Below are 26070 nucleotides of genomic sequence, written 5' to 3' on the forward strand. Positions count from 1 at the left end.
AACAAATAACCTGTACATCCTTCCCTAATTACTTATGTTTGTATCAACCATCATGTGAAAGAAAACCTTTCAGGTAAGAAAAATATAGACATAAAACTTGCATGACAAGCACATTAGTCATATGCACACAACCCTGATCAGATGTCCAGCAACAAAAAGGAATATTTGGAGGTTTAGAAGAACATTTTCATAGCAACATCCAAAACCAAACAACATATTTCTTATTGCAAACTTCTGATCACTCCTGGGTTTTTTGGGGTGTTTTTTTTTTCCACCTTCAGGACAACTTGTGACTATAACACACTTTGACATTATGGCAGTGAAAGTTAAGTCTTGATAGTAACTTGCCAACCAAAACTTCTGTATAACTCTCCACTGGCTATACACATGGCAGCTGCACAAAACTGCTTCGTTTCTCTTTTTTTAACTGGGAGTGGATTTTTTTTTTTTTTTCTAGCAAATCAGAAGAGTGGAATGAAGTGCATTCATGCAAAATAAATTCTGTCAAAAACTGGATATGGCAGTTCTGCACAAATAAACATGAAAGAGAAACAGGTGAAGCATTGGCCTAGTGGTAATGCGCCTGTCTAGGAAGTGAGTCTCCTCCGGTTCCAACCCCATATGGACCATGATTTTTTTTTTTACTCCCCCCCCCAGGCCCCCCCCCCCGTCCAACTTCTACTAGACCTTGAGTGGTGATCTGGGTACCAGTCTTACGGATGTTATGATAAACCAAGGTTCCATGTGCAGCATAAACTCTGTGCGCATAAAATAACCCATGGCAAGAAAAGGGCTTTCCCTGGCATAAAAAAAAATCCACTTTGAAAGGACAACAAATACAGTTTGCAAACAGAGAAGAAGAAAAAAAAAAAAATATATATATATATATATATATATTGGTGGTGCTGTGCTGTGACGAATTTCACACAGAGAAGTCTGTTGTGACATAAAGTAGTACAATAAAATACAAATAATACAAACATGTTCAACATCTTACCTGTGCGACTAGCAGAGCAGACACCCATCTGTACATTTCTTCTTCTGAGGGCAGACTCACACAGTGGCCAAAACAGCTGTTTCTGGATTTTTCCTCTTTGTTGTTCACAGTGAATGTGAAGCCAAAGCTGGAACAGGAGGAAAAACTCTGATGATGAAATTGCTCTGACGGTTGTCCTTGAGAAACGTGTGGAAAGTATGAAGATGCCGGGCATCTTTGGTGCACATGAAAGTCTCCATGTACACTGGCATGAATGTTTACATGTGTGTGCAATAGGTGAGCGTGCGTGCGTGTGTGTGTGTCTGTGTGTGTCTGTGTGTGTGTGTGTGTGTGTGTGTGTTTACGTGTGTGTGTGTGTGTGTGTGTGTGTGTGTGCGTGTGTGTGAATTTGTGTATGTGTGTGTGTGAATGTGTGTGTGTGTGTGTGTGTTCCCACCTGTCTGCAGGGAACCTGCACGTGCGTGTGTGTGCATGATTTTTGTTTTCGCTCCACACGTACTTGTTAGGCGGGGACCTCTTGGAGTCGATGCCCAGGTAGATGGTCAGTTCCTCCACCTTCCATGAACACAGCTGACTCCGTGCCTGACCGAAACAAACACAGACGTGTACACAGCACCACAGATATATGCTGGATGGCTTCATTGCCTTCACTCCATGCACCAAACACACTGTGTGACACTACATATTTTCCACCAAGACTTTTCCAGCCCTGGAAAGGGTTCTCTCTGGGGGCTCTCTCGTAAGACTTTTTCCAAACTGCTTCTCATATGCAAACCCTGATTAAGAAGGTACTTCAAATAAACTGAAAAATACAAAGTGGACATTTCATTTCACAGTCGCTGGTATACCAATTATCATAAATGCCACATTCATACATACGACACGCATTACCAAGGGTGGTTTTGTTACACAGATATACACAATGATAGGCTGACAAAGAAAAGAAACCTAACCATGCTTACATCTTTGCTCATCTACATGCACAAATATAAGGCTTCATACTGGTTCTTGGTATTTAAAAAAAAATTCAAAAAAACACACTGTTTTTCAAAAACCTTTAAAACACCAAAGGCCAAAAACTTAAAATCACAGGAACCCACTAAAAATCAGGGACATTTTGAGAGATGGTCACAGATTCTTTCAGGATCAAATTTTCAGAAATCTTTATTTCACTTTAAATTCAAATGTATGTGGAACATTTCACAGCTGTTCTTTCTCACTGACAGAGACAATTTATGTTTTCTTTTTTTTTTTGTAATCAGTATGTAAAGGCCAAAATAAAAAACTTTTAAACGCTGGTTATGTTTTCAAAAGACTTTTAAGGATGTAAAACATGGGTGTGTTTGTTTTTTTGTTTTTGTTTTTTTGTTACAAATTCTTTGAAAAAAAAAAAGAATAAATTTTAACAATCCTAAATGAAAGCTGTTTGAGTGATTCAAGGCAACAGAACTTACCCTGGCGTCTTTGTAGAAGGTGAGAACGTACTGTTTGAACTCCACAGTGGCTTTCTTGAACTTTGTCTTGGACTTGGAGTCTGCGTACCTCACCTCTCCAAACAGGGGCCGCGAGTTGTCGTACTGCAACACACAGGGACAGTCTGAGCGAGTCCAGAAATACAAATGAAAATCAAACCCTTGTCATGGGGACTCATGTCGCCGCACTGAATACACAGGCGGGCAAGAACACTGACAAAAGCGTGAACGCAAGCTAAACTCAGAACTCACTACATTCAACATGCACACATACACACATGTAAGCATGCACATACATAAGCACACATATATACACATGTATGCACACACACGCACACGCACACACACACACACACACACCCAACAAGTTAGTGTAAGCACTGCAATATAACACACTGCAAGATGGACGCACTCAAACATGCACACATACTTAAATGTAGACACTAATGCACACATGCAAACACACACACAGAATGCCAACCAACTTGTATGTTCAATTTCTCCAGTGTCTCATTATCAGCGTCAGTCGGATACAGACAAAGACTCACGCACAGACACAAACTCATAGAACCCCAAACTAATGTTTGCATCCAGTTTATACAGTGTATCAGTGTCGGTCAGACACAGACAAAGACACACACACAGACACACGCACACAGGACCCGAAACTAACGTTTGCATCCAGTTTATCCAGGGTCTCAGTGTCAGTCAAACACAGACACATCTCCTTGCGGAAGGCCTCGTCCCAGTCACCCCACCTTCCTGTCGTCAGCAACACATTACTGCTGGGGAACAGTGGCCTCTCTGCAACACACAGCATGTGTCGTTCCAACACAAAGTGACAGACAATACAGAAAGCTACCCCCCCAGCATCTCAACACATGTCATTTCATTAACATCATAACATGTGTCGTTTCAACACAAAGTGACAGACTTAATGTGCTTGTGAACTAAAAGCTGCTTTTTCTGTAAAGACACAAGAGTCTACAGATACCTAAAAAGCACAACACAAGCTAACAATTACAACAAACAACAAATAACAAAACATTTGCATAGCGCTGTCAACCTTCTCAAAGTGCTTTAAAATAACATGTCCAACAGATATAAAGAAAACACACACACACACACACACACACACACACACAAAAAAACAACAAAAAAAAACAAGCTTGCACACCTACACACTTTTTCTCTCTTTTTTTTTCTATTTTTTTTCATCATCGCTGTTATTATCATCATCATTAAACAAGTTCTAAAAACTCTAGTTCACATTTTCCACTCTCAGACAAAAAGCACTCTTCAGGAACAAAGAAAGCTTCATACCTAAAACCCCCCCCATCACATAATAGTTAATTTTAGCACGATTCCCCAAGTGAGCTACATAATTATGTGACCTGGTTGGAGACATAATTTGACAACAAACAAGAACGCCAGAGAATCAACAGACAGACAGAAAATAAGAAAAAAAACTTAACCGTATGAAGAGCACAGGAACAGGAGTCATGATGGCTGCGAGAAAAAGAGGGCGCTAGCCAGCGGGACAAAGGGGAGGTAACCTACTTCTGGGAGGTTATCGGCCAGTTTCGTTTTCTCCGCATAGGCGGATAGTAGTTTGCACAGGACAGGAATATCAGACCCCTGCCGGAGTCTGCACTAGTTGGGTCACAGTTAAGTATGTGTAATTAAATTCCCCTTTCTCTCTCCTTACCCAGGGCTCCTTTGAAGAGGACCTCAGTGAGAGCGAAGGTGCGCCCCGACAGGTTACACTTGCGGGTCAGGTAGTCCACCACATCCTGGGCTGACGTAGCCGGCGTCACCTGCAACACAGTGTTCAATGCCTGCTTCACTTTTCTTTTCTTTTTGTCTTTTAATAATTTTTTTAAAATAAAGCACATAATACACATACACACACACACATGCATGCTCAAATACGCACACACACATGCACACACACACAAATACACACAAACACACATGCACACACATACGCACACACACACACTCACACACAAGCACACATACACACACACACACACACACATGCGTGCACACACACACGCACACACAAAATTACACACACACAGACACACACGAGCACAGCACACACACACACACACACACACACACACACACACACACACACACACACACACAGAAGACATACAAGGCAGTGACAATCTACAGCTACACACACTGACCATGTCACACTGTCCATTGTGACTGTACACACACACACACACACACGCAGCTCCTCACATTTACACTGTCTATTTGATTGTACACACACACACACACACACACACACACACATAAGAGCTCCTCACATTTACACTATTATGATTGTACACACACACACACACACACACACACACACACACACAGCTACTCACATTAACCATCTCACACTGTCCATTGTGACTGTACATGGACACTGGCATGAGGAAGGTGCTGGATGGCTGTGACTGTAACACAAACACACACACAAATACATGAAAACACACACCCACATACCTTCATGATTTACTTCCGTTCAATACTCCTGGATCTTTTTGCCCGGATGGTGATTCTAAAGTGCTGTCAGTTGCCCGAAGAAACCAAAAAAAATCAACACTTATTCTCCAGTCTGGACCCAGCAGTATGGAACAAGCTGCCCTTCTCAGTTCGTCACACGGATTCCCCATTTCATTTTACACAGTCTCTCAAAACACCTCTTCCGTTCAGCCCATTTCATTTTATACAGTCTCTCAAAACACACCTCTTCCGTTCAGCCCATTTCATTTTATACAGTCTCTCAAAACACACCTCTTCCGTTCAGCCCATTTCATTTTATACAGTCTCTCAAAATACACCTATTCCGTTCAGCCCATTTCATTTCATAAAGTCTCTCAAAATACACCTCTTCCGTTCAGCCCATTTCATTTTATACAGTCTCTCAAAACACACCTCTTCCGTTCAGCCCATTTCATTTTATACAGTCTCTCAAAATACACCTATTCCGTTCAGCCCATTTCATTTTATAAAGTCTCTCAAAATACACCTCTTCCGTTCAGCCCATTTCATTTTATACAGTCTCTCAAAATACGCCTCTTCCATTCAGCCCATTTCATTTTATACAGTCTCTCAAAACACACCTCTTCCGTTCAGCCCATTTCATTTTATAGTCTCTCAAAATACACCTCTTCCGTTCAGCCCATTTCATTTTATAAGGTCTCTCAAAATACACCTCTTCCGTTCAGCCCATTTCATTTTATAGTCTCTCAAAATACACCTCTTCCGTTCAGCCCATTTCATTTTATACAGTCTCTCAAAATACGCCTCTTCCATTCAGCCCATTTCATTTTATAAAGTCTCTCAAAATACTTATCTTACATTCTATCTATTTCATTTTATAAAGTCTCTCAAAATATTCTTCCGTTCTGCCCATTTTATTCTATAAAGTCTCTCAAAATACTTATCTTACATTCTATCTATTTCATTTTATAAAGTCTCTCAAAATATTCTTCCGTTCTGCCCATTTTATTCTATAAAGTCTCTCAAAATACACTTCTTCCGTTCTGCCAACCATCTTACTGACTAATGTGTTTCTTGGGCTTCTGCTGGTTCTGTGTGTGTGTGCATGTGTAGGCATATTCGTTTGCATCTTTGTGTGCAAAAACTTTATTTAGTGTCATTTCTTCCTGCCGAGGAGATGTGAGTGTCAATCTACAATTTCTTTTTTATTACACACACACACACACACACACACACACACACACACACACTAGCAGTGCCTCAGGATTCATGCAATGTGATAAATCCTCAAGAAGAAGCTCCAATGGTAATTGTTTTGAATGCAAATCTGAAGGAGAAAGAAAATTCCAAACAAATACTATATTTGATACATATATACAGAGAGAGAGAGAGAGAGATCATCACATGAAGTACAGCCTGAGCAGGAATTTTCAGGAAGAGCAGAACATTCACAATTCAGCAGTTCATACCGACCCGTATCAATCAGACAATTTTCTTATCTCCATATTGAATCATGCCTTTAACCCCTTGTCTGCTGTACCTTGGTCAAACGAGGTAAGTGTGGCATGAGTTTTAAGTTGAGTTACTGCTTTTTGTGAACGTTCCAGAGGTGTATGAAATGAGGTAAGTGTGGCATGATCTGAAATGCAGTTAACGTTTCAGAGGTGTATGAAATGAGATAAGTGTGGCATGATCTGAAATGCAGTTAACGTTTCAGAGGTGTATGAAATGAGATAAGTGTGGCATGATCTGAAATGCAGTTACTGCTTTTTGTGAACGTTTCAGAGGCGTATGAAATGAGGTAAGTGTGGCAAGAGTTTGAAATGCTGTTACTGCTTTTTGTGTACCTTTTAGAGGTGCCACTGACTCTGCTGAACAAATGTAATGCAGCCTATGAGGTATAAGTCACAATCCACAGTGGTAACTGACGTCCTGGCCTGTAATCTCTTGTCTTATCTCAGGGAGGCAACAGCCCCTCATTGACAAGCTTACTCATCAGCAGCAGTCATGGGGTTAAAAGCACTGAGCCCCAAAAATATAAAACAAATAAACAAAAAATAACGGAGGAGAAGAAAAGACCAAAACGGAAAGAAGTCCACATACAGGCACATGTGTGCTAAAAATGCACCTGCATGCACACATTCACTCACTGCATGCATGTTAACCAACATGCACACACACTCACTCACTCAAAACATATACTCACTCACACTCTCTGTCTCCGTCTCACATACACACACACACTCAAATCCACACAAACACAGATTCACTCTCACAAGCACATACTCACACATTCTTACACACACACACATACACACATGCGCGCGCACATGTGCACACACAGAAACACACATATAAAAAATATATACATCCCAAAGAAACCAAAACAAACTTAAAAACCACCACCACCCTTCCAACACCAACTACAAACCAACCAAAAACCACAGCCTTGAACAGGCACATGCTACAGAACCACCACCACCACCCAACCACCAAAAAACGTGCAGCATGCACAGGCACATGCTGAGGGGTAGTTAACAAGAAAAGAAACACAGGCAAGAGACAAGCAGAAAGCAGAGAGACCCAAAAAATACTTTGCGAACATCTTGCTGTGCAGCGATGATCTTTTGCGTGGCGGCCTGAATCTTCGCTTCGTGGTCCAGTTCCTTCTGCTCTATCTGTTCACACGTAAAGAAGAACATACCGGAACATGTTCATAATCAACATTTATCTTCTTAAGACTGAGTATCATCGGTGCTTATATAGCATTCATCCTTGGTCAGCAACCAAGCTCTAAGCATTTTACAAGAGTTATTTGCACAACATGCTGCCCATCTGGACAGAGATGTCTGACAGATACCTTAAGGCACTAAAGTCTGGCTTCAGTTAAGTGTGCACACACACACACACACACACACACACACACACACACACTCACACACACACACACACACACACATGTATCTCAGCAAATCTTTAATAAGAAAAATTTTGCCAGAGGCAACTCTCTTGTTGCCAAGAACTCTTTTACAAGTGCTAAGTGTATGCTGTACGGAGGACCTCACTTTATGAACTCATCTGAATGACTGGCATCAAGACCACCATACAAGATGTGGTGGAGAAAATTCTGGCAAGTGTGGTAATTGATACCACACACTCTTCTTCTTCTTCTTCTGCATTCACTTGTATGCACACGAGTGGGCTTTTACGTGTATGACCGTTTTTACCCTGCCATGTAGGCAGCCATACTCCGTTTTCAGGGGTGTGCATGCTGGGTATGTTCTTGTTTCCATAACCCACCGAACGCTGACATGGATTACACGATCTTTAACGTGCATATCTGATCTTCTGCTTACATATACACACGAAGGGGGTTCAGGCACTAGCAGGTCTGCACATATGTTGACCTGGGAGATCGTAAAAATCTCCACCCTTTACCCACCAGGCGCCATCACCGTGATTCGAACCCAGGACCCTCAGATTGACAGTCCAACGCTTTAACCACTCGGCTATTGCGCCCGTCGATACCACACACTCAAATTCTCTTGTTTCCTAGGCGGATGCATTACACCCACACCATCACTCAACTAGATACATGTGAACAAATCCCTAGAAATTACAATATCAGATATTTCAGCCACGGGCATTCAAAGTTTGAAGTTCCATCCACATTTTAAAATGAAATCACTATGACCACGATGACATCCATGACACCAACCCAACAATCAAGAGACTTGACACAAAGTTACCAACACACAAAGGCACTGTACTCCGATTTGAATGGGTACATGACTTGGTCAGGAAAGGTTAAAATGGCAGAAGGAATGGACTGGGCCCCACCTTCCCATGCCGAGCCCTTGACACAGTTGATCTGAATTCACTGCCTCGATGGCCTTGAATGGTTATGGGACCTTTAACATTTAACCTTTTTAAACCTACCAACAGATGCATCAATCCCAAAATCAACCCACGATGAAAACGAAGTGAGGACATGTGTACCTTGAAGAGGTAGTCTCTCTGAAACACCAGGTCCATCAGCACCTTGATCTCATGGCCCGGGTTGTTCCCTTGCACCTGGTCCCAGCACGCATCAACATCATCACACCATCATCACATCAACATCATCACATCAACACATCAAATAGGAAATGAACTTTATACCCCTAACACACTTACCCTGGTGCAGACTCCAGCTGGGGTCCGGTTCCTGTCCTGTGCTAACAACTGCCCCACTTATGCAGAGAAATCAAAAGTAGATGTGGCTAGTGACCTCCCTTAGTATATGTTGTAATACCTCCATTCTGCATGCCTGTGCAGAGTCCTCTTTTTCTGGCAGCCATCTTCAATCCTGCACCTGTGCTTCATGAGTGACTATCTTTTCCGCATTTTCTTCCTTTCTGTTGCTGCTCTGACTCCCTGTTGTTTTTTGCATGTTGTCATGTATTCCGAAAGGACACCAACTCTCTTGCTCCTCTGGGCGATCGAGCAAACAATTAAGCCGTTGTTTACAACCCAGCCAACAACAAACAACACTTTCGAAAACTACCTGAAGAGCACCTAAAAGAATCAATCGAAATATTATTCATAAAAAGACTAATTCTCCCACATCTCGCTCAGTCCAAGTACAATTCAAATAAAAGTTTAAAATAATGTAAATGCCATGAGACCAATCCGCTCACTTCTGTTTCACTTGACTTAAATTTGAATCAAGAAAAAATACTGATTTCCTTCAGGGACTGAAAAAGAGTGTACAAAATCTTCATGGCTTAAAAGCATTATACAGCAAATATGATTCACTGACTGTAACAATAATAGTAACAATAATAATAATAATAACTCATGAGGACAGATGAACTCAAAGTGGACAGGTGTACTCACGAGGACAGGTGTACTAGAATATGACAGGTGCAATCAAGAGGAAAGGTGTACTCAAGATAGATGTACTCACCGGGTCGCTCTCTGTTCGCATGAGGGTGGGGGCAAAGCAGGTGCAAAACGACTGAGCATTCATCTTGCTCTGGGCTTCATACTGTGCCATTCTGGAAACAGCAATACCCAAACATTCTTCTTCAACTTTACACGCATTCTTCTAATCAGAGACAGACTCTTATCGCAATGAGAACCCTTTGAATGTCAGTTAGACAAGAACCTGTTGAGACTTGATTAAAACGACTAATCTGGTTACATGACTTAATAACAAATATCTACCGACAATCCTCTGAACAGATAAAAAAAAACAAAAAAACCCAGCAACATACACTGATTCACTCATGTATTCATTCAGCTAAAACCATGAACCGCTGCACACATTCATCACTTTACGCAACAAAAATAGACACCAGTGTAGACAATGTATAATGCCTGTTGCTGTTGTTTTTTTCTTCTTCTTTTTTTTTCCAGAAAATTTGTCAGCCGATAATGCACAATGCAGCAACCTACTTCATGGCTTCACTTAGTGTATGTTATTTAAATCTGGATGCAAAATATTTCCTTTCGATTAAATGAAGACTGTGGGAAGTACCTAAGTTTATCCACAGAAACAAGAGGGCTAACTCACTTCCATATGTGCAGAACGACACGCCGCAGTGTGTTGTAGTTGACCAGAGGCAGTTTTTCCAGCAGGTACCGATACCACAGGAATTTGTTGTGGTCATCATCTATCACTGCATTAGAGCAAACACACATCAGTATATATCTGTATGCAAGCACTCACACATACACACACACATACATACACACACACTAACATACACACATACAATCACACACATACAATCACACACAAAGTATCAAAAAACACAGGAACTTGTGGTTGTCCTTAGTCATTGTATGGTAACACATACATGTAAAAGTTACTATATATAGCATACACACATGCACACACACCTATATACTTGCAAAAGCACATAAACACTCCCACACACAGAGGTATTGATACCACAGGAACTTGCTGTGGTCGTCCTCAATTACTATATCTATCACACATGTTAATATATACCTTTGTGCAAGCACACAAAGACACACAGACACACACACTAAAATGAATTAAATCAAATGTAAAAAAAACAAAAAACTTACAAACATATAGTGTGTGTAGGAGTCAGTGGGACTGTGTGTGTGTGTGTGTGTGTGTGTGTGTGTGTGTGTGTGTGTGCATGCATCAGTGTGTGGGCATATGCATGTGCGTTGTGCAGGCATCTGATTGTTTCTTGCTGTTTTTGCCTCTGTGTGATTTTGTATGGGTTGCACTGTGAACACACAACCTAAATGTGGACATTTCTATGATCCCTGTACAAGTTTCTTCCTTCATTCATCAAAACATAACAACGCAATAGACGGGTGCAATAACCAAATGGTTCAAGTGCTGGACTTTCAATCTGAAGGTCCCAGGTTCGAATCTCAGTAACGGCACCTGGTGGGTAAAGGGTGGAGATTTTTCTGATCTCCCAGGTCAACATATGTGCAGACCTGCTTGTGCCTGAACCCCCTTCATGTTTAAACACAAGCAGAAGATCAAATACACATGTTAAAGATCCTGTAATCCATGTCAGCGTTCGGTGGGTTATGGAAACAAAAGCATACCCAGCATGCACACACCCAAAAACAGAGTATGGCGGGGTAAAAATGGTCATACACGTAAAAGCCCACTCGTGTACATACGAGTGAACATGGGAGTTGCAGCCCACGAACGCAGCAGAAGAAGAACAACAAAATAACGAGAGATAAAGGCAGAATGCTGACAGAGGTCTCAGAACTCACAGGACGTGCGTATCCACTCGTTGTACCTCTCCCTCATGAACAGCGAGTCCTCCAGCTCCCTCAGGAACCGCTTCAGGGCGTTGGCCACCTCGTGGATGTCAAAGTCATCCAGTCTCACTGCATGAGCATCTGAAAAACATCGCCTACTTGTTGAGACAACGAGGGCAATGTATGATAGTAAGTCATGTCCGACCAAGACCGTCAGAACAGCAGAGGAGGCAACTGCTGTCCTGCTGACTAGCTGAGCTAGACTTTCATAATAGTGGAGAGTGTCTTGCCAAAGTTACATCCCCCACTCTCGGTCACTATTTCTGTATTTGGTCTCCTGTTGGGACTGCATTACTTTTGTTCAATGACACCATTCTGAAAGTACACAAGAAGCAGTTCTTCTAATTCAAATTCATGCCACACTGATTTCATTTCATTATGGTTCAGCAGTCAATGAGTTAAAACGCTTCTTCGATACCTGAATTTTTCAGTTTCACTTTCAGTTTCTCCAAGGAGGTGTCAGTGTGTGTGGACAAATCCATGTACGCTACACTACGTCTGCTGAGCAGATGCCTGACTAGCAGCAAAACTCTAACCATCAGAGTGGATTTCTTTTTCAGAATTATGTCAGAGGACAACCTTTTTGTTGATGTGGTTTCTTTGTCAGTGCACCAAGTGTGTGCTGCACATGGGACCTCAGTTCACCGTCTCACACTAGATGCTCAGTTTGATTTTTAAAGTCAAACGTGGTAGAAAGGACTATCTAGATCAGGAACTGAGCACAAACCCTCACCGACACTTGTGTTGGCAGTTAAGCATCTTAACTGTTCTGCTACCTTCCTACTGCTTCCTTTGAATTTCTCAAATCAGTTTTAATCGAAACCTTGATGCACGATAAAGGGCAGAAAAAGAAGGATGGAGAGAACGGGGCAGGGGGGTGGGAATAGTGTGGACTGTCAAGTAAACTAGGTTAAAGGTCCCATAGCCTTTTTACAGCCATCAGGACAGTGAATTCATATCCACTGTGTCCAAGGATCAGCACAGGAAGGCAGGGCCCAATCCTCTCCTTGCGACAGTCTGAACTTTCCCCCAGCAGAAGTGAGGTAGCCATTCACACATGAGTGGAGTGAGGAAAATCAGAATGAAGTGCCTTACCCAAGAACTCAACACCATGCCCAAACAGGGCCTCAAAGCCCTGATCAATGGTGAACACTGGATCACAAGTCGTGCTACCTTATCTTACCGACTGTGCCCTGGTGCTTTCCAATGTAAAAAATTTGAAGCATTTAAAGCACCACCAACCCTTCTTCAGCTCCTCAATCAGACTCATCACCCTGGAATGTGTGGCCGCCTTACGGTAGATCCCCACTTCCTTCTGACCTGCAACAGCACACACAGAAAATTCACTTTAAACTGCGGTCTTTTTTCTTCTTCTTTTTTTTTTTTTAAAGAAAACAATCAGAAAAAAAAGCAACAGCATCAAGCCAGAGAATAAGAGTCACTCTAATTTAATTTTGTCCCTTTCAAGCGTGCACACACAGATAGGCATGCACCCGCACTTACTCCAACACGCGTGTCTTTACCTTGTCTTCACATCAATGCATTTACCTTGAATTTTAACACCCTAGTCTGACCTCGACTGCACAGTTTGGTCTTGCTTTGACTTTACAACAGAGTCTTTTCTTGATCTCACACCTGCGTCTCACCTGAATTTCACATCTTTGTCTTTCTCTTTTCTTTTTGATGGGAAATCAATGTTTTATTTTCTTTTTCTTCTTTTCAACGCTTTATTTGTTCATACTTGTCGCTCACCTCAACTCTGCACCTGTGCCTTGCCTTGACTTAGCACTGGCGTCTTTCCTCAAATTTGCACCTGTGTCTTACCCTGACTTAGTACCTGTGTCTTACCATAACGACGCACCTGTATCTTACCTCAACAAAGCACTGGTGTATTACCTAACTTAGCACCAATGTCTTACCTTGACTTAGCACCAGTGTCTCACCCCTACTTAGCAACTGTAAGACGCTTTGTTTGTTAACATGTCTTACCTCGACTGAGCACCTGAGTCAAGCACTTGTCCACAATGACAGGCACACTGTCTGCGGTCAGCTGCTGGTCCAGTAAGGATTTCCCACTTTGCTGCACACACCCACACACAGTCCCACAGTGAATGACGCATGTGGATCAGCATGTATTGTTACAACAGCACACACATAAATGCTTATGCAAGCGCACATTCATACACACACACAACCTCCCTCTCTCCATCTCTCACACACTGAAAAACACACTGTTTCTCTCTCTCACTGACGCACATACACATGTACACTCTCACACTCTCTGCCTCGTCTGTCTTGGAATACCCACACAAAGGACATGTCTAATATCACTAAAAGTGAAAACAGTTAAATTCAAGAAAGAACACACACACACACACACACACACACACACACACACACACACACCTATCCACACACATGACACATCTAATATCACTAAAAGTGAAAAAAAACATCAAATTCACACACACGCACACACACACACACACACACACCTATCCACACACATGACACATCTAATATCAACAAAAGTGTAAAAAAAAACCATCAAATTCACACACACACACACACACACACACACACACACACACACACAATCCAGCCAACATTACCTTCATGGACACAGACACAGTCTCCAGAATGCGACTGGTGTCCCTTTCCAGATTAGCCTGGATGTAGAACGTTCTGCACACGGGGCAAACAAGCACAGTCACATCATCACTGTCTCTTGACTCTGAGGCTTCAGCCTTCATTTCTCCCCCACCCAGAGACAGACACAACAGTAAAGGATGGCATACAACATAAACATTACAAAAAATCATTAACACACACACACACACACACACACACACGCACGCACACATACACACACACAAGAGAATCAAGAATCAAGAATATTCAATATTTAAATCTTTGACCCCTGTTGGGGCAAGGAAGATAAAAGTAACATCATTGGTATTATACATCAAAATCAAAACAAAGACTGCACATACAAACACATGAAACTGGTGAGAGAAAAACAAACAGACAGACAAATAAACTATTACATCATCATGTAATCTTTTCCACATTTTGGTGAACTCTCCTTCCCCTCCCCCTCCCCCTCCCACACACAAACACAGCTGCACATATATGCAAGCATGCTTTTACGTTTCCACACATGCACAACAAAATATTTCATGCAACAGGAACAACAGAAACAGCAGGGTGGACAAAAGGACCGGACTACACCAGCCCAGGTAAGGTGCACAAGGTGTACAACTACTTACTGTCCAGGTGCGCTGAGGACAAAGCACCTGCCCTTCTCCATGCACATGGGACAGGCCCCCGTCTGACAGTACTCTGAACACACACACACACACACACACACACACGCACACAGGATAAAAAAAAAGGAAAGTGTACAAAAGATTACAGGGGTGGTAGCCAGATGGATAGAGCCCTGGATTCTTCCCCAAGTTTATTCCCAGTTTCAGCACAATTAGTGTATTTGTATTTGTATTTCTTTTCATCACAACAGATTTCTCTGTGTGAAATTTGGGCTGCTCTCCCCAGGGAGAGCGTATCGCTACACTACAGCGCCACCCATTATTTTGTATTTTTTCCTGTGTGCAGTTTTTTTTTTTTTTCCTATCGAAGTGGATTTTTCTACAGCATTTTGCCAGGAACAACTTTTTTGCTGCCGTGGGTTCTTTTACATGCGCTAAGTGCATGCTGCACACGGGACCTCGGTTTATCGTCTCATCCGAATGACTAAGCGTCCAGACCACCACTCAAGGTCAAGTGGAGGGGGAGAAAATATCGGCGGCTGAGCCATGATTCGAACCAGCGCGCTCAGATTCTGTCGCTTCAAAGGCGGACGCGTTACCTCTAGGCCATCACTCCACTAGTGGGTCAGGGGTGTAGATTTTTCCTAACTCCCAGCTCAACTTAAAGTGTAGACCCACTAGTGCTTGAACCCTCTTCATGTGTCAAAGCCTGCAGAAGAGCAAATGCACATGTTAAAGATCCTGTAATCCAAGTCAGCGTTTGGTGGTTCATGGAAACAAGAACATACCCTCTGACAGAAACACTTTGCTTTTTTTTATCAGTTGTACGGTGACCAAAACTAAAACTTTGACAGACCTCCATCATTTTTTTAAACACTTTAAGGATATATAATGTTTTGTTTGGTTTTTTTTCTTTCAAAACATGTACAAATCCAGGGATGCCTCCATCATCTCCACAATTCTGTCCTTTATTTTTTAATTGCCACCTTCCAAATATTTCTTCTGTCTGAATTCAGACTATAGACTGATGAATCACATGCCTATGGAATCACAACAAAAATGCGGTTTCCCACTTGTACTTAAAGGCAGAAATGCACAACAGTCTCCATTCTTGAAAGCAGTGTGACTCAAGGGAAGGTAAAGAACGGAAATCACTCATTGTGACTCAAAACAAGGGAGGGGGAAGAATGGAAATCACTCAGTGTGACTCAAAACAAGGGAGGGGGAAGAACGGAAATCACTCAGTGTGACTCAAAACAAGGGCGGGGAAGAACGGAAATCACTCAGTGTGACTCAAAACAAGGGAGGGGGGAGAACAGAAATTACTCAGTGTGACTCAAAACAAGGGCGGGGAAGAACGGAAATCACTCAGTGTGACTCAAAAACAAGGGAAGGGAAAAACGGAAATCACTCAGTGTGACTCAAAACATGGAAATAGGAAGAACGGAAATTAGTGTGACTCAAAACAAGTGAGGGGGAAGACAGAAATCACTCAGTGTGACTCAAAACATGGGACGGGGCGAGGGGGGGGGGGGGGGGGAGAAGAACGGAAATCACTCACTGATTTGTGTGGCTTTCCTGAGGTCCACGTGATCCAGTTTCAAATCCTGGAATCAAAAAACGCTACAGTGATGCTTTGGGTGTACGGTGACACAGAACACTTTGTAGAATTATATCAACCATTAACACTCACTTACAAGATTGTATTATTATCATTGTATTTTATTATTTGTCACAATATACTTCTCTGTGTGAAACTTCAGGCTGCTCTCGTAGAGGAGAGCATGATGTCACAGTGCTGCGTCACCCCTTTTTCTTCTTCTTCTTCCGTCTTCAAGTGTATTTGTTTCGCTATCTTATTGGATTCTTCAACTGAACTTTGCAAGGGACAACCCTTTTGTTTCTGTGGGTTCTTCTACTTGCAGTAAGTGCATGCAGCACATGGGACCTTGCTTTATCGTCTGATCCACATGACTAGCACCCAGACCAGGGGAGGGGGTGTGTGGGGGGGGAAGCAAAAAGCCTGGTCCATATTTGGGACTTGAACCCCATGAACACTCGTTTCCTCATTACCACTGGGCCACCACTCCGTATCAATAGAAATCAAGAAAATGTCATCCTTTGACCTGTTGGACTGGAGAGGATAGACAATTGCAACATTTGCACTTCATAATTAACAGAAACCATTAATAGTCAACTGAATCAGTGAATGTACTACTTTGGTGATTTAACTAGCAATAATAAAAAGGTTTTAACAGACATGGATTATGAGATAAACTGAAGAAAACATGACACATAATATTTCCCTTCTTCGTGAATTTTCTCAGCTTTAAATACACTCACCTCCCTGCTTTCAACAAATCATTTTTTTTTTTTAAAAAGAAAAAAAGAAAAAAAAAAGAATTTGGCTTAATTTTCTTTCTTTTTCTTTTTTTAAATGATTTCTATGATCATCCAATTTTGGACATTCCACTGCAAAATGAAACTCATCTTCAATTACACCATAAAACAAACAGTTAAGGCATATGCACAATTCTCATGGAATGTAAAGAAGCCTGGTAATTTGTAGCTGCTTCATATGAACTGAAATAAGATATGACACAAGCATCTGGTTTGTTAAAAAAAAAAATTGTATATATTTCTCTCTACCAAACTAATTATGGAAAACTTTCTAAAAAAAAGAAAAATTAAAAATTTGTTGCAATGCTTTAATGACTTGCTCCAGTTTCAATTACAGATATATTGCAGTTCTTGTCTGATGAACGCACACATGCAAACACACACATACACAACGCATGCTGTAACACACGCATGCACAACACACACACAATAACACACTCACTAACATACACATACACACAGACCTTGTCCATGAAGTAAAGCAGTCTCCAGCTTAGCATAATCCAGGCCTGTCTCCAGTCCTGCGCACAGTCATCATCATCAGTATAATGTTCATGTCCACTGTCAGCATGGCTGATCCCCGTTCCCAACCACACCTCTCTTCCTGTCATTCTTACACACACACACAGACACACATCCACACACACACACACACACACACACACACACACACACACAAACACACACACACACACACACACACACACGGACACACAAACACATCCACACACACACACACACACACACACACACACAAACACATCCACACACACAGACACACACACACACACACACACACACACACAAAAACCAAACAAAAAAACACACACGCACACACAAACACACGGACACACACACACATAAACACATCCACACACACACACACACACATATAGACACACACACACACACACACACACACACACACACACACACACAGATACAAAGACACACAGACATACACATACACATAAACATACACTATGACACACTCTTTCCCAAACACACACACTCTTTCACACACACACACACACACACACACACACACACACACACACACACACACACACACACACACACACACACACACACACACACACACACACACAAAATCAACAGGATTCATCTATCACCTCTCTCAGACAGTCACAGACACAGTATGTATGAAGACCACCCACCTCAGACACACTCTCCCTCATGAAGACGAGGGCGGCCAGACTGAAGTCCATCATCCCCACATGCTCCATCACCGCCACTGGGGAGATCAGCTGTGGTACAAAAACCACCAATATTCATTCATTTGACCTCTGTGGGCTGTGGTACAACAACCATCAATATTCATTCATTTGACCTCTGTGGGCTGTGGTACAACAACCATCAATATTCATTCATTTGACCTCTGTGGGCTGTGGTACAACCACCATCAATATTCATTCATTTGACCTCTGTGGGCTGTCGTACAACAACCACCAATATTCATTCATTTGACCTCTGTGGGCTGTGGTACAACCACCACCAATATTCATTCATTTGACCTCTGTGGGCTGTGGTACAACAACCACCAATATTCATTCATTTGACCTCTGTGGGCTGTGGTACAACCACCATCAATATTCATTCATTTGACCTCTGTGGGCTGTGGTACAGCAATCATCAATATTCATTCATTTGACCTCTGTGGGCTGTGGTACAACAACCACCAATATTCATTCATTTGACCTCTGTGGGCTGTGGTACAACCACCACCAATATTCATTCATTTGACCACTGTGAGGTGTGGTACAACAATCATCAATATTCAATCATTTGACCTCTGTGGGCTGTGGTACAACAATCATCAATATTCAATCATTTGACCACTGTGAGGTGTGGTACAACAACCATCAATATTCATTCATTTGACCTCTGTGGGCTGTGGTACAACCACCATCAATATTCATTCATTTGACCTCTGTGGGCTGTGGTACAGCAATCATCAATATTCATTCATCTGACCACTGTGAGCTGTGGTACAACAATCCTCAATATTTAGTCATCTGACCAAGTACAAAAACCATCAATATTGAATCCTCTAGCCTGGTATAACAATAATCAATATTTAATCCTGTGACCTGGTACAACAACCATCAATATTCAATCCCTTGACCTGGTACAGCAACCATCAATCTTTAATCCTCTAACTTGGTACAGCAACCATCAATATTTATTCCTTTGACCCTGTACAACAAACATGAATACTCAATCCTCTGACCTGGTTCAACAACCATCAACGTTTAAACCTCTGACTACAACAACCAATATTTATTCCTTTGGCCTGTGTGTTGGAGCATGGAGGACAGACATTAACAAGATACAGCTGTGCTACAACAATCATGAATATTCAATCCTTTAACCCCTGTTGGCACATGGAGGACAGACAGCAGCTCAGGCTGAAGCTGTCAACAATCAACAATCAAGAAAATCTAAACCTTTCACCCCTGCTGGGGCATGGAAAATAAACATTAGCATCATACTGCATGCTTTAGTTACAGGAAACATAAAAAAGTCAACTAAGAAAATTCACGTAAAAATTTCAACACAGCAAGAAAAAAAAAACAACTGAACACTCATTCTAACACATGAAATCAGTGATATACAAAAGGACAGGTGAAACAAGACCTGTGAAAAACGGCACATAAAACAGAAGAAGAGTTGCAGTATCAAGGAGGTTTCAAGGCAAGCAGACTGATCCATGTATGCTGCACCACATGTAATATAAACAAGAGAGGCAAGGCCTTCAAGACTCACCTGTGATACACTTAAAAAAAAAAAAAATCTAATCGTTAAAATGTGTTCTGTATTTGTTATTATAAAGCTTCGCGTTAAAAAAGAAAAAAAGGGAAAAAAAAAGTCCTAACCAGATTCGAATTAAGTCCCCTAGCATTAATTACAGAGTAATTTCCCTTTTTTACTATCTGCACCAAAACGTTTGCAAAATAAATAAAAATTCCATGCTCAGCAAAAGAAGTTCCTGTTTGAACAAAAAATGATAATAATGACTCCTCTTGTTGTTGTGTCAGAATAAGAGGTCAAAGTGCCAAGTTTAGAGAATACAAAAAATATATAACAGTAAATGCAGTTTGCATATAATTAGGCTTCTTTTTTTATTTTTTTTGTGCCCATCCCAGAGGTGCAACATTGTTTTAAACAAGATGACTGGAAAGAACTGACTTTTTCCTATTTTTATGCCAAATTTGGTGTCAACTGACAAAGTATTTGCAGAGAAAATGTCAATGTTAAAATTTACCACGGACACACAGACACACACAGACAACCGAACACCGGGTTAAAACATAGACTCACTTTGTTTACACAAGTGAGTCAATAAAATGAAATAAAAAAAAATAAAAATATGTTTAAAAAAAAAAACAAAGGGAGACACCTGACCTGTGCATAAACCCAATGCGATGGTCAGGCCCTGAGAAGGGGAAGGAGAGTAATACTGGAGGACAGGTGAAGGAGAAGAAAAGTGCGAAGGAGAAAGCAGCACCCACCTTTCCCAGCGTCCTCATCCACATTCCCCGTTCACTGAGGCTTTCCGCGGCGAACGTGTACACACGGTTCCCTGACTTGGACGTGCTGATCTCAAACGCGTTCTCCTGCCTTCAACACAGCAACATTTCACAGCTTGCAGCAGTCTGTTCGTATCACTATATCGTTAGCTATCATCTGTTTAACCCCCTGACAGCTGAACCTTGGTGAAATGAGATCAGTGTGACAAAGGTCTGAAAGGCAGTTACTATGTTTTGTGTAGGTATCAGTGGTGTTAACTGATGAACTTCCTCTTTCGCTTCGTCAAGTCTCCACACTCAGCTCCTTCAAGTCTGGCCTTAAAACCCACCTCTTCCCAAAATAGCCTCCCTTGCCTGCCCTTCCTTGTCTTTAGTTTCTACAGTTTTAGAGTTATGCATGCGTGTAAATGACTGGTGCGAAAGCGCTTTGATTTGTCTCTGCACAAGATTCAGCGCTATATAAATACCATTATTATTATTATTATTATTATTTCAATGATCAAAAGTAACACATTCCCAGAGGACGACATCCAGACACAGAGTGGTGACTGACGTTCTGTCCTGTAAGCTTCTGTCATATCAGTGACCCCACAGACCTTCACTGATGACCGCACTTGTCAGCAGCAGTCAATGGATTTAACAAAGGAAAATGAATATTATTCAATAATCTTTTTAATTTCTGCAAAAGAACTGTCATTACAGCCAAATCAAAGTTAAATGTTTATAAATATATGTATAATCAAGAACACTGTACACACATGTATATCAGCAAGTACACATATACAGTCATAATTATGAGCACATCTACACATACATGTACACATAAACACACACATTCAAGCACAGACACCAAGCATACACAGCCACATACACATCACAGAACAAACATGAGCACACCCAAAACTTTTACGGTGTTCCAGAAACATTAATAGTTTCATAGAACTCCTGTTAACACAATCAATGACCTTATAATTCCACCTCAGCAAGACCCTCTCAGTTATGCCCTTCTCTTCAACAAAGCCTAATTATGTGTGAAAACATCATATGCAACAGGTAAAAAAATAATTTTTTAAAAAACCTCACTTTTCAGATGAAATCTCTTGCAGACATAAAATGGTCTTCCTGTCAATGGAATCCTTGGCTGTTGTGCTCTGATGAGAAAAAAAAAAAATCAGTCATTTTAACACACATCTCGTCACACAACAAAACCATGCCTCATTACATAACATGTCAACAAAACATCAGGACTTCTGGTAACACATAAATATGCATCCCCAATGCTTTAAAAATGGAAAGCACGCACTGTGTGTTCATGGAAAGGATCCCTGGGATGTTCTTTAAATTTCTAGACCAAATACATAGAAATAGTACAAAATAGTGTACCTGAGTTTCAGTCAGATGCTGAAATCATCTGCTATAACAGCCCAAAACATCATGTCTATCTCTGTGTGTGTAACAATGCAAATGTGATGGGAACGTGCAACATTAGAGTGACCATCTTAAGGCAGTCTGGGACCAAGAGAAGAATAGTAAGAATCTCATTGAAAGTGCAAGTTCTTTTAACTGATCTTATGGTGAGAATCCCATGAAGTGTGCAAGTTTTTTTTAACTTACCAAAACCCTAACCAAGTCTACAAAACATATCTCATTACATAACATGTTCTTTTCACTTTCTCTCAATGCAAAAAAAAAAGTCCTTGCCTGTGGAAACCAGATTTCAATGGACATGAACAGGACAGCCATTTTCTGGCATACAACTACAGAATGTACGATGACACTGCCCTTTCGCAGCATACCACTATTCAAACATACTGCAACGCTAGTGTATCAATTTCAAATAAATAGAAAATATTTTGTGTAAACAGGTTTTTTTTTAATATTTCTCTGTGTTTAAACAGTGTTTAAAAAAATTCTTTGAATCTTTATGAAAAGAAATGTTTTAGAAGCAACCAGGACTTAAATTCAGAGAGGTACTCAGCAGATACCAACCTTGTCATTAATGTAGTAGGTCAGAGCTCCATGTTCCAGCACACACCACCTCTGATCAAAGGCTGAAACAACACCACGCTTCACTTTTCACTCTGCTCAGCCGCAGCTCACAAAGCGTCACAACAAGCAACAATGGTGATCACGTCACAGTACTAAAGCCAATACATCATATCGATGGTGACAACATAGTACTCCCAGTCCTCATTAACAACACACAAGCAACTAAGGTGATGTCACAGTACTAAAGCCGATGCATCATATCGATGGTGACAACATAGTACTCCAAGTCCTTGTTAATTAACAACACAGAGGACGCAAAAAAAGGTGATGTCACAGTACTTAAGCCAATGCATCATATCAGTGGTGACAACATAGTACTCCAAGTCCTCATTAACAACACACAACAACCAACTAAGGTGATGTCACAGTACTAAAGCCAATACATCATATCGATGGTGACAACATAGTACTCCCAGTCCTTGTTAACAACACACAACAACCAACTAAGGTGATGTCACAGTACTAAAGCCAATGCATCATATCGATGGTGACAACATAGTACTCCCAGTCCTCATTAACAACACACAACAAGCAACTAAGGTGATGTCACAGTACTAAAGCCAATGCATCATATCGATGGTGACAACATAGTACTCCCAGTCCTTGTTAACAACACACAACAACCAACTAAGGTGATGTCACAGTACTAAAGCCAATGCATCATATCGATGGTGACAACATAGTACTCCCAGTCCTTGTTAACAACACACAACAAGCAACTAAGGTAATGTCGCAGTACTACAGCCAATGCATCATATCGATGGTGACAACATAGTACTCCCAGTCCTCATTAACAACACACAACAAGCAACTAAAGTGATGTCACAGTACTACAGCCAATGCATCATATCAGTGGTGACAACATAGTACTCCCAGTCCTCATTAACAACACACAACAAGCAACTAAGGTAACGTCGCAGTACTACAGCCAATGCATCATATCAATGGTGACAACATAGTACTCCCAGTCCTCATTAACAACACACAACAAGCAACTAAAGTGATGTCACAGTACTAAAGGCAATACATCATATCGATGGTGACAACATAGTACTCCCAGTCCTCATTAACAACACACAACATGAACTAAGGTGATGTCGCAGTACTAAAGCCAATACATCATAATGATAGTGACAACATAGTACTCCAAGTCCTTGTTAATTAACAACACAGAGGACGCAAAAAAAGGTGATGTCACAGTACTTAAGCCAATGCATCATATCGATGGTGACAACATAGTACTCCAAGTCCTTGTTAATTAACACACAGGACACAAAAAAAAGTAATGTCACAGTACTTCAGCCAATGCATCATATCGATGGTGACAACATAGTACTCCCAGTCCTTGTTAATTAACACACAGGACGCAAAAAAAGGTAATGTCACGGTACTAAAGCCAATGCATCGTAACGATGGTGACAACACAGCACTCCAAGTCCTCAATAAAAACACACAGAAGCCAACAAAGGTAATGTCACAGCTACAAAGCCCGAACATTATAATGATGGTGACAACACAACACACTCAAGTCTTCATTAACACTCAACAATTCCATGCAGGCGTCAAGTTTGAAAACCATCATTAACATCAGCAGCATGCACTTGGCGCGCTGAAGAAGAACCCATGGCAAAAGAGGTGTTATCCTTTGGCAAAATTCTGTAGAAAAAATCTTCTCTGACAGGTACACAAAAACAATATATGCAAGCACTCAAGACCAGACTAAGAGCGTTGCGTTGTTATCATACTGGTCAGGCATCTGCCAAGCAGATGTGACATAGTGTATACACAGGATTTGTATTTGTATTTGTATTTGTATTTCTTTTTATCACAACAGATTTCTCTGTGTGAAATTCGGGCTGCTCTCCCCAGGGAGAGCGCATCGCTATACTACAGCGCCACCCATTTTTTTGTATTTTTTCCTGCATGCAGTTTTATTTGTTTTTCCAATCGAAGTGGATTTTTCTACAGAATTTTGCCAGGAACAACCCTTTTGTTGCCGTGTGTTCTTTTACATGCGCTAAGTGCATGCTGCACACGGGACCTCGGTTTATCGTCTCATCCGAATGACTGGTGTCCAGACCACCACTCAAGGTCTAGTGGAGGCGGAGAAAATATCGGCAGCTGAGCCGTGATTCGAACCAGCGCGCTCAGATTCTCTCGCTTCATAGGCGGACGCGTAACCTCTAGGCCATCACGCCAAATGCCATCACTTCAAATGCAGTAACGTCTCCTTGAAGGAACTGAAAACAGAACTGAAAACAGAACTGAAAACTCACTCCTGCCAGCAGGCCCTGTCTTCATCAGGTATCCCTGTAGTCTCACATCCTCCCTCAGCCGCCCCTGCTCACACACAAATAGCACAAGACAAGACAAGGTAAGATGACAGTCTTCTTTTTCCTCTTCATTTGTGAGCTGCATGGTCACATACATGAAGGAGGTTAAGGCACTAGCAGGTCTCCACATAATATGTTGACCTGGGGGATTAAAAATTTCCACCCTTAACTCACTCGGGACGACAAGTGTTCTCCCTTGCTTTTCCCCACAGACGGCCCATTTGTAAGGGTTTGGAAAAAAATTACAAAAAATACAAAATACTGTGTAAGAAAATGAAACTTTCAGAACTGGTTTATTACGTGTTGAGCTATTACACATAAAGAAAAATCAAATTTCTCATCTTATTTTTACAGTTTTGCCATATGTAGAAAATACTACCAATTTTCACCCCGAATCACCATACCCATGCTCACTTTCTGCATTAAATTCGCTTTCTTCTTCGTCATCATCCACCTCTTCAATGTCCGACCCTTCAGTTTGTAGCATTTCAAGTACTTCGGCAACCCTAAAACATTGCCGTCACTGCCTTGTTCGCTTCACAACATTCTGAGAAGAGCCCGCTTTGCTAAAAGACTGGCACGCGAGCAGACGACCGGTCAGTGACTTTGTCAGCATGTGTGCGAGACGGGCCACACATCCCAGGCTGACCAGTCATACTGTTCGATTGTGGAGTGACCCAG

General features: G+C 41.5%; 1 protein-coding gene across 9 annotated transcripts in view; it reads right to left on the bottom strand.

The window, feature by feature from the left end:
- The window catches only part of LOC143283736 (arf-GAP with Rho-GAP domain, ANK repeat and PH domain-containing protein 2-like), a 137081-nt gene that overhangs the window by 10771 nt on the left and 100240 nt on the right, over nt 1-26070 (bottom strand). For 8 of the 9 annotated variants that reach the window (XM_076590026.1, XM_076590024.1, XM_076590029.1 and 5 more), the window contains 22 exons: nt 25333-25396; nt 22997-23058; nt 22091-22158; nt 20990-21098; nt 18635-18724; nt 17921-17977; nt 16618-16663; nt 15057-15129; nt 14400-14472; nt 13777-13867; nt 13030-13107; nt 11740-11868; nt 10538-10643; nt 9929-10019; nt 8980-9054; nt 7575-7658; nt 4860-4931; nt 4178-4286; nt 3143-3273; nt 2452-2574; nt 1497-1579; nt 998-1124 (listed from right to left, as the gene is read on the bottom strand). In XM_076590026.1, coding sequence (XP_076446141.1) covers nt 998-1124; nt 1497-1579; nt 2452-2574; nt 3143-3273; nt 4178-4286; nt 4860-4931; nt 7575-7658; nt 8980-9054; nt 9929-10019; nt 10538-10643; nt 11740-11868; nt 13030-13107; nt 13777-13867; nt 14400-14472; nt 15057-15129; nt 16618-16663; nt 17921-17977; nt 18635-18724; nt 20990-21098; nt 22091-22158; nt 22997-23058; nt 25333-25396 — 1941 coding nt within the window. The remainder of the gene's footprint in view (nt 1-997; nt 1125-1496; nt 1580-2451; nt 2575-3142; nt 3274-4177; nt 4287-4859; nt 4932-7574; nt 7659-8979; nt 9055-9928; nt 10020-10537; nt 10644-11739; nt 11869-13029; nt 13108-13776; nt 13868-14399; nt 14473-15056; nt 15130-16617; nt 16664-17920; nt 17978-18634; nt 18725-20989; nt 21099-22090; nt 22159-22996; nt 23059-25332; nt 25397-26070) is intronic. The other variant, XM_076590028.1, reaches the window with a different exon arrangement.

Source organism: Babylonia areolata, chromosome 7 (assembly GCF_041734735.1).
Source record: "Babylonia areolata isolate BAREFJ2019XMU chromosome 7, ASM4173473v1, whole genome shotgun sequence".
Lineage (NCBI taxonomy): Eukaryota > Metazoa > Mollusca > Gastropoda > Neogastropoda > Buccinidae > Babylonia > Babylonia areolata.